Source organism: Saccostrea cucullata, unplaced genomic scaffold (assembly GCF_032062105.1).
Source record: "Saccostrea cucullata isolate Sc308-1 unplaced genomic scaffold, CSIRO_AGI_Scuc_v1 ctg1352, whole genome shotgun sequence".
In the NCBI taxonomy this organism is placed as follows: Eukaryota; Metazoa; Mollusca; class Bivalvia; order Ostreida; family Ostreidae; genus Saccostrea; species Saccostrea cuccullata.
In genome coordinates, this window is record NW_026921131.1 from 85,923 (window position 1) to 101,906 (window position 15,984).

General features: G+C 32.3%; 1 protein-coding gene across 1 annotated transcript; it reads right to left on the reverse strand.

The window, feature by feature from the left end:
* Positions 1-811: 811 nt before the first annotated feature.
* LOC134259241 (uncharacterized) lies at positions 812-8,614 on the reverse strand. The gene is made up of 10 exons (XM_062741842.1): positions 8,604-8,614; positions 8,083-8,292; positions 7,817-7,947; positions 7,571-7,667; positions 7,203-7,321; positions 6,176-6,227; positions 5,852-5,973; positions 5,616-5,721; positions 5,093-5,235; positions 812-1,450 (listed from the first exon to the last, which is right to left on the reverse strand). Exons 1-10 carry the CDS (start codon positions 8,612-8,614, stop codon positions 1,371-1,373), a joined length of 1,071 nt encoding a protein of 356 aa, XP_062597826.1. The 3' UTR covers positions 812-1,370.
* Between the last annotated feature and the right edge of the window lie 7,370 nt (positions 8,615-15,984).

Below are 15,984 nucleotides of genomic sequence, written 5' to 3' on the forward strand. Positions count from 1 at the left end.
AGCTTTATATTGTTTGTCATCCCCATAGTTATTTGGGAAACATTGCTAGAAGAAAATGCATGCGTTAAAGTATTCAAATTTTATTAGTAATAGTTAAATACATTTCTGGATAAAAAAAAAATTATTAACTAATTATTAACTAATCTGATTTTGAGCTCTCTTGTTTAATTGCTTGTGTATTTATTAGCCATTTTTTGTGTTTGACTTTTCTAATGTAAATAATCAACCTTAAATTACCATTTAGATTTTAAACGTGTTCTATGTTTCCTAAATAAATAGTAATGCTCCTTCAGAAAAAAACCTGTAAAGCAAAAATCATAAATAAAATGAAATGAAACATTCTCTGTTTTCTTAGTTTTAGTGTGGGTTTAAAGAGAAATGTTCAAGTAAAAACGGGAAACATGTGCTACATATTCACTGTATCTCTCTGCAAATACATTTTGCATGTTACATGTAAATAATTTAATTTTAGTTGTGACACGTCATTTGATCGGGTAAAGGATTTAATCCATTTCGTATAACATAAGTTGCCTACGTCACAATGGTCATGAGTTACGTCAAAAACGTAATACTCCGCTTGGCATTAATATGTCAACTATGTTATACGATATAACATAACTTGGGGCAGTTTACGCTTTTTTATGAACCGCTTCGTTGTTTGTAAAGCGTAAACTGTCCCAAGTTATGTTACATCGCATAACATAAGATGACATTAGCTTCATTCCGTAATTAAAAGAAATGAAACACATATTGATATTGCATATTTTATGATTGTTTTTCATAAGATACATATATTATCTATACAAATTTAAAAAAAAACAACTTTCTTTTCCATAATGAAAATTACAATCATATTTTTGGAAACTGAATAATGTCACCATTACAGAATATAAAGGAATTATCAATAATTTGTATGGTAAAATATACATTCCAAAGTTCGTTTTAATTTTTTCCCTTAAAATATTTAAATATTTTTCAATGTATTTTTGTATTTTCATCGCATTCATACATCTATAAAAAAAATGCTCATATTTGTTAATTAGTAAAAACCCTTTAAACTGTCTTCCATGCAACAGTTAAATATCTTCAAATAGCTGCTTCAATTAGAATGCATTTCAACCATGTGTGAGCACGAGTTCAGATTAACATTCTAGTGAATTTTCTTTACAATGGAAAACATTTATCAGTATAAATAAATAAATATCAGACGCATTCTAGAAAAACTAATACTTCCATACGATTATTTACGAACACAGTGTTACAGGTACTATGCACTCGTTTTAAATACAACCAGCTTTACAAGAAAAAAAATGTAAAAATTGAAGACAAAATGTATTTACAGAATAATAAAACAATATTGAGGTAGTCGTTTACTGAAAAATGGTCATCCACGTTAGGAAACCTGTGAAAAGGAGGATCCACATATCTGGAAAATATGTTCTACCGTCACCTGAAAAATAATTGTATTTTAACTACATAGAATATATGTTGTACCTGTGGTAATTCTAAAACTTATTTTACTACAGATACAATAATTTCTTTCACAATTTTTACATCAGCACGTTGGAAAATGAATTTCATTGTTTTTATTCGATTGATTTATTGTATTTGTGGTTTAATTATTCTGATCACTCATTTGGAGAAGTCACCATATACTGATGAAGAGCTTCAATTTTTTAACCCTGATGTTTAAGAGATTCGTGTTTGCTCTGCTCCTATTTTTCACTAATATATTGTCATATACCGCTGAGGAGCTTCAAATTTTGACCTTTAATCGGCACCCAGGGTCTTTAAGCAGTGAGGGATATTTATCGTGCCAACGCCTGCTGTGACACGGGGCCTCGGATTTTAAGGTCTAATCTGAAGGACCAGCAACATTCACTTCAAACTGCCGAGGGCATGGCGAATGACGTCTTAGTTTTTTTTTGACTTAGGTCAGTTACAGTCTCGCAGACGAGATTCAAACTCACAACCTTCTTATCACGGAGCGATCGGACTTCCTTGACGCCTTACGTTTGACTGCAACGACCTTAATTTGAATCGCACATCCCATTAAAAAGCCATTGTTTTTATTTTAAGATATTTATACGAAAGCCCAGAAGGCTCATTCGAGATTCGAGTTTCCAAATACGAGATTCGAAATTCGAGATTCGAAATTCGAGATTCAAAATTCGAGTTTCGAGATTCAAGATCCAAACGAACCAATCAAAAGCGGGTTCAACATTTGATTATTTCCCTTTATTATGTTTTTACTATCAAGAAATAATTCAATATAATTATATCAAATGGGTCGTTTCATTAAATAACGATGCAAGAAAAAAGTGTTATATATATTAGAGGGAAATTTAAATAATTAATGGATTTTTGATCCGCAATGAATATTTCAATTTATATTATAGATTCTTAAATATTAAATAGATTACATATATCAGGAGTATATAATTATATTTTTGTATTGATGACAAATTACCGGCTGCCAGGAGATGGTCGGTTATATGATATGAAAGTTCGAAGTCGCTGTGCGTTTCTGCGGAGTTAAAACAATTTAAATAAAAAATATTTAACATTAATGTAATAGTATATTTAAAAAGACGGTCTTAAGGTTAAAGAAAAACGCACAATAAACATAAAATTAAAAATTCTTATGAAGAATGAGGTAAATAATTCATCCAATACTGACTTAGAAATTTAGATATGTTTGAAGTGCGGAGCAAATTAAGACAGGGGCGTAGTCTAAATCAAAGACCGCGTTATGTATATTACACAATTTTACTTTTTCTATTCAAACGGGATTTGTTGTACGTATTTATTTTAAAATGACGTGTACATATGTACACATATAAACATTTTGAAAAATATGGTTAAATGTAAATTCATTAAAAGACTTAGCAGGCTACAAAATATTACAAGATTTGGCCCTTAGCAGACGAGGATAATGCACGTTTTACAATGTGCCAAGAATTTTCCCGCTACAACTCAAAGAGAAGAAATGAAGTGGCGGATCTAGAGGGAGTTTAGTTTTTTCCTCTAAGAGAGAGCAAGGATACCAACATATTTGCTGCATTTTTATTAAATTAAACTACACTGCATATCTAGTTGTAGATTACATTTAATTTTAGTTTTAAACTTTTAATGTAAATGCCATACAGGCCCACGGTTCAAAAGTTGTTGACGCAGAGTACCAAGGGTTAATACTGAACATGCATTATATAATTAAGCAAATCATGCAATGTAGAACACAAGCTTTTAATATCACGAGGATATATATTAAAAGATAAATATAAGATATTTTAAAAACAGACCACCATAGTCTTTAGTTGCTTCATAAAAGGAACATTAATTGGTTTGCGGCCGATTTTTGAGGCTTACGTCAATACATGTTTCTTGTCTTAATTTTTAGAAAAACACAGGTACGTGTGGACAAGACCCCCCCCTTGATATTGAACCCCGGGGCTTATTTCTCTGTTATGTGTAGCCTTACAATACGAAAAAATCGCTGGCGTAAAACCCCCAGAATAATCGCTCAACCAAAAAAAAAAAAACAAAACAAAAAAAACACTATTTATTACCCTACTTTACAAGAAAGAAAGCTGTTTACGGAAAAAATGTGGGATTATTACGTGATGCAGAGTCAGTCCGATAGCATGGATTAAGACAGAAATCAGTGGCAGATTTAAGGGGGGCGCGCCCGGCGCGCACCCCCTTAAAATTGTCCAAGTTAGCATAAAACATAGTTTGTCGAGAAAATGTTTTAAATGTCTACTCGGTAGACCTCATTTTTACCCTGCAAAACCTCTAGAATCCAAGAGCTTCCGGGGCCTTCGCCCCCTGGGCCCCCACCTGGATCCACTGGGGGCCTCAAGGTGGCCCCCAGACCCCCTTGCGCCCCCTAACTTCAATTCCTGGATCCGCCCCTGGAAATACATTGTATATGTAGAGATAGTGTGAATCGACATATAAAGTTAAAACAAAATAAATGCATTTAACACCAGTGGGGGTACAACGTAAACAGACTGGAGTGGCATATCCTTCTCTTATAATGCATAGTGGGTATTTGGGGGGGGGGGGTGTTGAGCGATTATTCTGGGGATTTTACAATTTTTTGTTATTGTATACATGATGAATAAGTTTAATAAATAAAACTTGTGAAAAAAATGTCCAATAAGCCCTAGGGTTGAATATCGAGGGGGGAGGGAGGGGGGGGGGTACCTTTCACAAGTATCTGTGGTTTTCCTAACACAGTAAATGCATAAAAATTAAGTTTAGTAGAGAATTCAAAAATATATATACTCCTGATATATGAAATCTATTTAATATTTAAGAATCTATAATATATTTTTTGCTGATCAAAATTCCATTAATTATTTAAATTTCCCTCTAATATATATAAGACTTTTTCTTGCATTGTAATTTAATCAAATGACCCATTTGATATAATTATATTGAACTATTTCTTGATAGTAAAAACATAATAAAGGGAAATAATCAAATGTTGAACCCGCTTTTGATTGGTTCGTTTGGATCTTGAATCTCGAAACTCGAATTTTGAATCTCGAATTTCGAATTTTGAATCTCGAATTTCGAATCTCGTATTTGGAAACTCGAATCTCGAATGAGCCTTCTGGGCTTTCGTATATTTATGATACTCATGAAAATGATACTGATAAACTTATTTTGATGCTCTTAAGTACACTTATTGTATTAAATATTTTTTTCAGCTTAAAACATGATCAATTTATAGATTGTAAAGAAAAATAATTGTTTAACTCTTCCTCAATTACAACGGATTCAAAGAGAGCATAATTTCACCAACCCTACAATTTATTTATCATAGCATATTTTATTTCCTACCCTCTGGCATGGCATGCTTTTTCCCCCGATTTTCACTGACATTAATAAACAACATAGAATCTTTAACATCTCGAATATAGCCATTTGTACAAAAACACGCTTTTCATATCCTTTTGGCAGGGTTATTGGTTCTGTTGATCTGATAGCTAAGTACTACTTCTCTGAAGTGTCTGCAACATGTATGAACTGAAAAGAAAGCAAGCTTGTAATATCCTTATTTTACCGCAAATTTTAAACTTACTTGATTGACATTGGATTCCACCTTCACGCCTTGAATTCAAACTCGCAAGTGTTTTAGCAGTTTCTGATACAAATTCCTTAATTTCTTCATTTTCACAGGTAGGTAAAGCCATCGTAGCACATGATGAATAATCTGATATTCTTCTGTGATACCAAATTATAAAAAATAGAAGAGGTAGTCAGAACTATATATATATATGTATATAACTTTGTCTTTATGTGAATTTTGTACAAACTACAAAGATTACATGTACAATGTATAAACCTACATAAGCCCATTAAAAATTATTCGTGACCATAAATATGTAGCTTGCTTTCTTTGGGTACTATATCTTTACTCTAGGCCACAAAAAATTAACATTTTCAAAACTTATTAATAAATCATTCTTGTGGGGTGCTTTGGATATCGTTTTTTTTCAATTACATGTAATTATTTGAATGAAAAAAAAATACAAAATATATATATTTTTTAAAAAATTCGAAATCAATCTTTCTTTTTAACATAAGGAAATAGTAACACTTACTTGCATTCATTACTTTCCGTTTCTTTTTGCAAAGATGGTTTTAAGAATTGCTTGCAGTTCTGGTTAATTTTGGAGCTGGCAAGACAAGTCTTGAAGGAATTCATACCTTTCAAAGGCCAATGATGCAATTTTAAGAGGAAGCATTTTTGTATATTTTATGATTTCTTTTCTTTTTCAAATTTTAAATCATTTCAAAAATATATTTCCCCCATTCATTAAAAAATAAAAACTCAAACCTGTCTTCCTAGATATGTCAGAACAAAGGTTTTTCAATCCCTGAATTTTCCTTTGTATGTCTTTATTCTGTGGACAGTTCTCAAGTTCTGATTCCAGACACAATATAGATCTCTGTATGTCACTAAAAGATATTTCATCATAAGTTTTTTGAAGTTTTAGATTTATTCAAACCATAATATAAGTTATCTCCACAGTAAAAATACTAAGGACCTCGCCTTTTTTTCATAGTTTTAAAACAGTGTTTATATTCTACAGGAATCTAAACTGTAAAGATGTTATGAGGAGAATAAAAAAAAACCAATTATAAATACAAGGATACTTACGTGAAGTTCTCAACTGGAAAATCCAATCCATTAAGGCATCCGCCCTTACAAACTACAAGTAGAATCCAGCAAATAAGTTAAAGAGCTTCGGCTATAATTTTTTATTCCCTAAAATATTTTCACCTAGAGGATCATGATTAATGTAAGATAATTTAAAAATAATTCAAATCACATTTAATGCTCTTTTGTACATGTATTTTTGTATATTTTATGATTTCTTTTCTTTTTCAAATTTTAAATCATAATATATAATCAAAAACATATTTCCCCCATTCATTAAAAAAATAAAAACTCAACTACAAGTAGAATCCAGCAAATAAGTTAAAGAGCTTTGGTTATAATTTTTTGTTAGAGTTTTTATTTTTTAATGAATTGGAGAAATATATTTTTGAAATGATTTAAAATACTAAGGACCTCGCCTATTTTTTTTCCATAATTTTAAAACAGTGTCTGACAAAAATTCAAAAATGGTATAAAAATACATCTTATCCTACATGTATATACGGGTTTGATTTAATAATCTTGTAGATTTTTAAAAAGAAATATAATCATATGTAAAATATTTGTTCAACCTGACTACTCACTGGGTTCTGAACCATGGGCAATGCAGCAAATAATTTTACAATTCTGGAAAAAGACTTTGCTTAACATGTGTAATACTCTATATTTGAGTCCATTTTTCTGACCCCCATTTTGTTAAGTGTGATTTACTTCTTTTCGTCATTTACTTTAATAAATGACATACTTCACTTCTACTTGATGTTATTTGTTTTTTCTGCTTTTACCAAACAAAAGAAAAAACAAGAAAAAAAAAAAAAAAAAAAAACAAGCTCAGTCGTTTTGCAATAGAACTAAGGAACATAAATAGCTATATAAATTTATGAGGACTATGTGCACAATTTTGATATTTTCTTTTAAGAAAAAGGATAGTTCCAAGAAACAGTACGTTTCTATATACTACAGAAACTGGTTGAATATTTAAAGAAATGAAATTCCGTCATATTAATATTCTAAATTATGTCCTTACCGGCTTTGCATGCGGCATGAAGCTGTTTTATCGCTGGGTTTGATATTTTAAATAACGAATGATTCTTGCACCCAGACACAAACTTGGTCACACACAACATAGTTGTAGAAACGACATCACTGTCAAATAAAAAAGCAGTTGATCACTTTTTAAATCTCACATATATTTAACTTACTATTATAAAATCAAGTGGAATAGTACAAGAATGTGTGTATGTATACAATATTCTCTCATATTGATGCTGATTGTCTGGCTCGTATTGATTTTTTTAAATGCTCTTATTTAATTTACATGAAGAAGTAACTATCTACTGCCTTAGATTGTTTTATTTTAATATTTATAAAAGCTGTATTTTTTCCTGTACCTACCAGCCATATTCGACTTTTTTCGCATTAGAAAGCTGCCATCCTGCTTCTTCTAGACAACTTCCAAAGCCCGTAACATTACAGTTTTTACTGTCCATGCCTAGAATTTCAAAAATATCAAATATAAAAAAAAAACCGGAATGATAGCGTGATGTTAAACAACACTTAAGAGTCTGCTCATAATAATTTCTATCTATGACAAATGAGATACTGAAAAAAACATCGTAAATTACAGTATTTTGTCATTACTTGGCATTACTCCTCCAACGCACGCCATCGTCAGCTGGGTATAGGCCTCATCAAACATGGAGAACATTATGTTACCCTCACAAGAGGGTCTTTGTGTCTCCACACAGTTCTTGAATATCGGATATTTTTCACTGCCAAAAAAATAAATATAATATCTTTGCAAATCTGCAATTTAACATTTTTAAAAAAAATTTTTTGTATGCTGAGACATATTTAAAATATTAAAAATAACTGCTTAAGAAGTAATTGTTTTAATCTTATAGTACCAGTTGTTGACATTCTGTGGGGGCTGGTTACTTCCGGTCAGTGCTATGCCCAATATGGCGTAGCATTTGGTGGGATCACAGCTTGCACCGCCTAAAATTGTAATTAATATGGTAATTTGAATAAAGAAATGTTGGGAAAATCGTAAATAAATGATGTTCCGCTGAAACAACTTTACTTTTATTATTTTCTTTAAAGGAATATTAATATTTCTTTAAGAAAGAATGGATGACCACCATTCAAGATCAACTGAAAATTAAGATCGTGAAAATGCCGAGTTACATTTCACATCAGACACGATAGTTTTCGCCACAATAAGGTTCATTTAAGGAATAACTGTCTAGTTTACGATTTCGTAATTACATATGTACGTACGATGAAAATCTGTTAAGCGTTCGTCCTCCACGGTGTGTTGCTTGGCATACATGAATTGTAATTAATCCACGCAATATAATCGTTATATAAAAATGATTTTTAAAGTACATATACATAAATTATATGGCCATTAGTGCGAAACCCTAACTTCAGACCCATGGGTCCACGACTTCACTACGGCCGGTATTTCGGAAAAGTCATTCTTGTTCATAATAGTTTGTCCGCTCAATATACAGTATGTGGTAAAGATGAATTTTGAAATATTTATTCATTTGAACTACGGTATAGCACATAAGAAGCCCAACCCAAAACCAAACTATGAATTTAACAAATTTGATGGAGGACTTACTACATACTAGTATAACAATCATGTCAAGAAGTTTTTAAAAATATTTTATAATTTACGATGGTTTAAGCACAAGGTAAGGGTTAAGGGATTATAAAATCCACAGTGATTTCCTTTCATCCAGCTATATTATATGTCAAAATTCTCTTTTCAGCGGTTCCACAGAAGCTCTTCAAACGTTAAGGCACGACGATGAAAGGACGACGAAGCCTCAGCGGTAAATCACCTGAGTGCCTTAGGTGAGCTAAAAATATTTTCTAAACATTACAAGGACATCTATGAAAATATTAATCTTACAAGCATATTCTGTAATTAAGTTCCACTCCATATAAAAATCAGACAAAATTGTATGAAAGTGATACATGAAGGCTTTCAGAATTTGATGATTTTCCACTCACAGATTTATTTTGAAGTATGAACAGTGTATGTAAAATGAAAAATGTTTTGAGTCATGGTTACCATGGAAACCCGGCCAAAGAAATTTCCTTAGCAACCGGCAGATTTTTCACTGTTGATGGACCAAAAATCACCTATCTTTAAGGCTTAGAATAACATGTTAATACAATGAGAATTATTCCTACTTATTGGTGTAATAAAGATACACATTCAAATTGTTCTAACAATGTAATAAAAAATATTTAGGTCTTAAGTCAGTTCTGTGCTAGACATTGGAAGGTACACATGTTTTACAATTTTAGCTGATTCAGCATTTTTCGTGATTTTGGCAATATTCAAGGCCAAATTTTAACAATGGGCAGATTAATACAGTTGTTGTGTGTATTTCACATAAAAGCAGAGGATTTTCTCTTTTAGATTTTGAAGTCAAATCCATGGGCTCTTTTGAAAATCGAATCTGTTGCCTAGCAACAAATATGGTCGTTTTGATGCATAAAATGAGAATTAATGTAAAAAGTTTACGGAAAAATCAAATGAACTGTTTTCTATGATAAACGAGATACAAATTTTAAAATAGTATAATTAAATTAAGACTCCCTAGAAAATTATTGAATATTGCATTATTCTTTATCTCCATAGCAACAACATTTTCTCCATAGCAATGAGGCAAAAAAAGGTAATTTTGGGTGTATACGTGTAATCTTATTAAGGCTTATTCAATTTAAGTCAGAAAAATGTGGTTGAGCAAAATTGACAATGAAATGCTGCTCTTATTAATTTTTTTTACTTAATCAACCCAAGGCAACGATTCCCTGTACATGGCAACCAATGTGCCATGTGTCTCCTGTAAAACAGATTTGACTTTGGCATCATATTGTTTGTCATGGAATTGGGTATTCAAGTTAATTATATGCTGATAATTGCGCATACTTGATAATGATTGATGTCCTCTTTTAAAAGGTCTTGATTGATTTACTATTCTTAACATCTAGTTAAGTGGTTCTTTAAAAAAAGTTCATATATATAAACCTGCAGCAAGGTGCCTCATCGAATGAACTGTACATTAAAGGTTTGCTACGTACGTTTATCAATCTTTTTTTACACTAAAATACCTTTACAAAATTAAGATGTGTTGATAAAGATTTCTATTTTAAAGCAATAAGCCAGCGTGCGACATATTCATTAAGTCAACCATAAATTATACATAATTATAATACTTTGTTCACATATTGAAAAAGAAGGTAACGAACAGTGATCAAGCTTAAAGTCCATTGGAAGAATACAAATTATGAGCAAACAATAGCTAAACATAACGGGAATGAAATCAACGAAGATGGGATGAGATGATCTGGAAGACGTACCATCCCCATCAGATCGGTCACGTCCACCCTGTACCCTTAAAGTGATGATCGGTCAACCGGAAATACACAGTATTCATCAAGTTAGAATGAATATATTAGCAATTTGACATTTTCTGTTGTTTCATTTGTTTTTCTTCCCTTTCATTTATTTTTTTTTTAAACTCATATTGAGAAGCAGGCTATTTCGATGAAGAAAGTCAATTAACATTTCAATCAAAGATATATTATATTTTCTAACTTGGTTATTATATAGACTGTTAATGATCTGTCAGACACTTGCTGAGATTTAGATATAGCAAGTACTCAGAGCATGCTCTTGCATATTGAAGCAACTGGGAGAAATAAACTCAATATGCAGATTTTCTGGTAAATTGCTAGGATAGATATGGGAAAGTGAACATTGGAATATTGAAATCATCATGTTTATGAAAAAGCTTGATTTTCAGGTTACCATTAATATTCTTTTCGAGAAAAAACCCAAATATGAACTATTGTTTCTGTCTCTTTAATTCAGGTTCAACATCGAATTAACGTAACCAAATTGTTAAGCAGTCATGTTAAAATGATGGTGGCTAGATAGCTCAGTTGGTGGAGCACCTGACCGGATTTTCAGGGGGTCCGGGTTTTAATACCTGTCTGGTCCGCTTCATTTTTCTCCTCTCCCGTTACATATTTAAATGCTTAATCATAGGACGAAGCAAGATATTTTTCATTTTGTATGTAGGGAATTTTAAATAATTCTGTTTCGTATGAATACCTGCAATTTGAGAAGTGCAATAAGAAACCCTTGGAAATCCAAACAGATTGTTTGCAGATTTGCTTTTAAAATAACCTTGATATATTCTCAATCGATTTTATATCAACCACAGAGGACTTGTGAGTAATAAGAATGTGTTTAAACCGAATTTATTTGTAGATGACTAAATACAAAATCAAATTATCTATAATTTTAGGATTCAATTGCATTGAAACAACAACAACCTTTGGTAAAAAAAGTATGAACTAACATTTTATGTGGGCAATGTTGGGAAAAAAATCGTATCTTTTGGTATGTCTGGTTTTGTTAAAATCTTTTTGTGTATACATTATACGGGGAAATTTTCGCCCCGTTTTATCTTTGCCTCTTTCGCCCTTCTCACAAAAGGGCGATTTTAAAACTGGGCGATTTCAAAGAACACAGTTTTATTCTGAAACAAACACGGGCGGTATAAAGTACTTACACGTAGAATTATACATTGCGAAACTCGCGCTTAGCGACGTCATTGGTTTCAATTGGTTTATTTTTATTCGATTTTATATAAACCACAGAGGTCTTGTGTGTACATTGAGAATTTTTTTAAACTTAATTTATTTGCAGAAGACTAGTAATATGCAAAAACAAATTATCTATAATTTTGGGTTTCAATTTTATTTCAATTTTAACAACCTAAGGTCAAAGAGTGTGGACTTACATTCTTTGTGGGCAATTGTTTGAAAGAAAAAAAAAATTAAATCGCACCTTTTGATATGGGTGATTCTGGTAAAATCTTGCACTGTATTTTTGAATTATTTTTATTTTCTATTTTTCAATGCATCAATAACTTGATTCACACTTCGTTTTATGAAGTACTTCTAAAGCTTCTGCCCTTTGCTAATATTTTAGTGAAAAGAAAAGAACGATGTTTGGTAGCACATTGTTTTAACTGGAACTCACTTAAACGATCATAAATCAAAATACCTTATTATAATTTGCTATGAAATGTTTGCCTTTAAATAAAATATGTATCTCATTTTTAAGGTCATCCAACATAAACTCTTGGTATTTAGGATGACGGATTGATAGAAAACGAACAAGCAATTATAAATTCAAAGCAGTCTCCACCATAAATTCTTCTAAATTATCATTTAGATTTATCTTTTGCCTAGTAGAATATATTTTGCTATTTTTAAAGGCCTTTCTCTTAGCTAATACATGTTCTAATGAGACTTTTATTTTACACAAGTAGTTGACTAGATAAGGACATTTCATTATCTATAGAGGTGCTCAACATCTTGTTACAGATACACTTCAATATAATACCTCAAATGCTTAAGAGGAGGAAATCGGGGATAGAATTGCGGCAAGCAAAATCGATAACTTGAAAGCTTTCAATTCCAAAATAAATGACATTGTTCAGAGCTGATATTTCTTTTTCATAATTTTTGGGAGAAGACAATATTTAAGATTTATTGTGATGAATGACGGTTTGCTCTTTGGTTCTTTTTTTTGAAATTGTTAGAATATTGGGATTGTCGAAACAGCTTACTAAAGTAACCAAAATATACTTGGGTTCTTACAAGATGTTCTTCATTCACATAATGCTAATTTGAATGATTTCTCCGACTAAAACTCAAACAATCAATTGTCCCTTTAATTTCTCTTTAATTTTACAAATGCACTTATGTACTTATGATTTTTATAAAATAATCATTTAACTTGCAATTTAAGCAAGTAAAATTGAAAATAAAAGACAAAAAATCTCGCAAAGTTCATGTTAATCATAATTTTGTTGTAAAGTTTTTTAAAAGAATGAAATGTGGACATAGGTAACGGAATTCAAGAACAATAGTCCTTTGATTGATTGATTGATTGATTGATTGATTGATTGTATACTGTTTAACGTCCCTCTCCAGAATATTTCACTGATATGGAGACGTCACCATTGCCGGTGAAGGGCTGCAAATTTAGGCCTATGCTCGGCACTCACGGCCTTTGAGCAGGGAGGGCTCTTTATCGTGCCGCACCTGCTGTCACACGGGGCCTCGGTTTATACGGTCTCATCCGAAAGACCGCCCCATTTAGTCGCCTTTTACGACAAGCAAGGGGGTACTGAGGACCTATTCTAACCCGGATCCCCACGGAGCTAAGAGTCCTTTGAAACAAAACAAATCAGCAGCTGCGTTAAGACTTTCAAATCAGAGGTTCGATAAGGTGCCAATGAGGAGTAAGCAACCCCCGTCGACCGGTCACACCCGCCGTGTATTCTTGTAGATTTGTCATGATCAGGTAAGTAAAAGAAATGTATACAATTTAGTGTTTCAATAATGGCATCAGAATTTGTATGAAAAAAAGTTAGTCAGCGTTTTACCAAATCATTCTTTCGACCATAGAATTTGCGAAATGATGACTTTAAAGGAGGGTGAAGAAGTTACTCATATACATCTCAGTTAACTCGGTATCTAAACAACATCAGCAGTTACGGTTCCTTCGGATGAGACCTTATAAACCGAGACACCGTGTCACGATGTCGGTGTCTGTCCCTCAGCGCCCAATGACCCGTAGTGCCCAGTAAAAGTCTAAATTTGATGTCTTTCATCGGTTTTAGGTGACTTTTCTCTATGAATGAAATATTATCGAATAGGACGTTAAACAACATACAATCATCGATAATCTATTTTCTTTTATAATTGTGGGGTTTTTCTTTGAATGAGATTTATATCTATAAGTTGCCCCAACTACCTACTACTCTTAACTTCACTACAGTGAAAATTATCAAGGTATATATCAAAGACATTTTTAACTCTTTATTCCTTAAATGAATTCATAAACGTTTATGCTTGAACTTTTATAAATTCATGACAACATTGACACCAACTTTGGATCAGATATCACATTTTTAAACTTCTGCTTAAAAAGATAAGACAAAAGTATTTACATTGTGACCGTGGGGAAAAACAGTTGCACAACAAATACCTTTATTGGTTTATAAAGTTGAAATTTTGCTTCGCCTCACCAAATTTTAAATCGCATGAGACACAGTCAAGACTGAAACGCCATATTGTGGGTTGATGTAATTTTTCCTTTCATTTAACCTCTCTACAAGAACTAAAACTTAATGACAGTAAGAGTCTATTGTATTTGCCTTTTACAAATGGAACGCCATTGTGCGCCTCCTATTTTACTTTTTGATTCGACATATTGTAACGTGTGACCTAAGGGTCCGTTTTCAAGGGATACATGTACAGGGTCTTAATTTTAAATAACTATAAATGAAATTTTCCTCTGGCTCTATCTGAGCCTATAATTAATACTGGGAATTAAAATTATTTACAATAATGATTGTTTATTATTTTCGTGGGATACTTGTCCTTGTTCTATTATTTTTTTAATTTAAACAGCGGGATCTACAAGCCGAGGTTCTTTGATACCAAGTACTACCTGTATGACTGGGTTCCCTGCACCTGGTTCCGAAACCAAGGTCTTACTGTAATGAGTACTCGGTACCTCACCCTTATTCAGGATTACTATACCTTGCACTTCACTACAATTCTTGGCTTACCATTTACCGGCGCTCTGTACCCTAGCCTTGATTTTATTTCACTGTGTTAATTCTTCTGTTTTAATATTACTTATTATCTTCTTATCAACTTCTTACTTCTACGGGTTTCAGAATGATCGAGACTGCCTCTGCAGCCTTTTATATAGGAAAGGGCTATACCATTCAAACAGGGGTGAACAGTCTCCTGGACTGTTCCATTATTCCAGGTCACACCAACGTTTGAATGGTATAGGCCTTTTTCATCACTCATTACACTATATTATGGGTTTTCCATAGCAAAACCATGACGCTGCCATTCTTTCTGTTATATTGAATGATATCAATCCCTTATCTGCAATTCCTCCTATACCACTGAACTTTCACAGATTCTTTTTTACATAATGCCATTGTGACCTCCTATTTTACTTTTTGATCTGACACTAATTTCGGGTCTCCCGGAGCAAAACATGGATCGTGCCATTATAATCTTACGGGATGCCGGGGTTATTATTTAGTGAGCTCATTGCTCACAGTACCTCTAGTTTTATTTGTGATCCGTTCTCCAGTAATCCATTTTTTTTGTCTTTGATAAGCAGTATAACTCCCATTAAGTCTGTACATATGTCGTTTGGAGTTACCTCTTTTCGGGGAAAAGTAAGTCTGATATAAAATATTTTTTTTAACTACTTAGGTAAATAACAATTTTTTTTGTTTAATAATTTATGAAAACGTCAAACGCTCCCTTTTCCAATGGCCTGTCTCACCTCATCCACATTATTTTTTTTTCGAATGCCAGTTCATCTCTTCACAAAAAACATCACTTTATATCCAAAATTCGTGGAATAGCGATTTTCGTGGACTCCGTCGATTTCGTGGATTGTTTAAAAGTACTCTTTGTCTTTAAATGATCAATTATGCATAAAATGTTTCTTAAACACAATAGCCAAGTATTTTTAGCGCTCTCTCTCTCTCTCTCTTATACACCAATACAACCCAATATATACACTATAATGCTCATCTGATAGATACATTGGTTCAGCAGATTTTTAGTATTTTTTTTATTTTACCGTTATAACCCGATCATGACAAGAAGCACACAGCGAGTGTGACCGGTCAGCAGGGTATGCCCTGATCCCACCTCCGATGTTT

Bases quoted from the DNA above. Each gene is read 5' to 3' on its own strand.
- LOC134259241 (XM_062741842.1), bottom strand. The intron at 5,722-5,851 runs GTTTGAGTTTTT...GGCCTTTGAAAG, and splicing joins TGACATATCTAGGAAGACAG to GTATGAATTCCTTCAAGACT. The intron at 5,236-5,615 runs GTAAGTGTTACT...TTGGTATCACAG, and splicing joins ACGGAAAGTAATGAATGCAA to AAGAATATCAGATTATTCAT.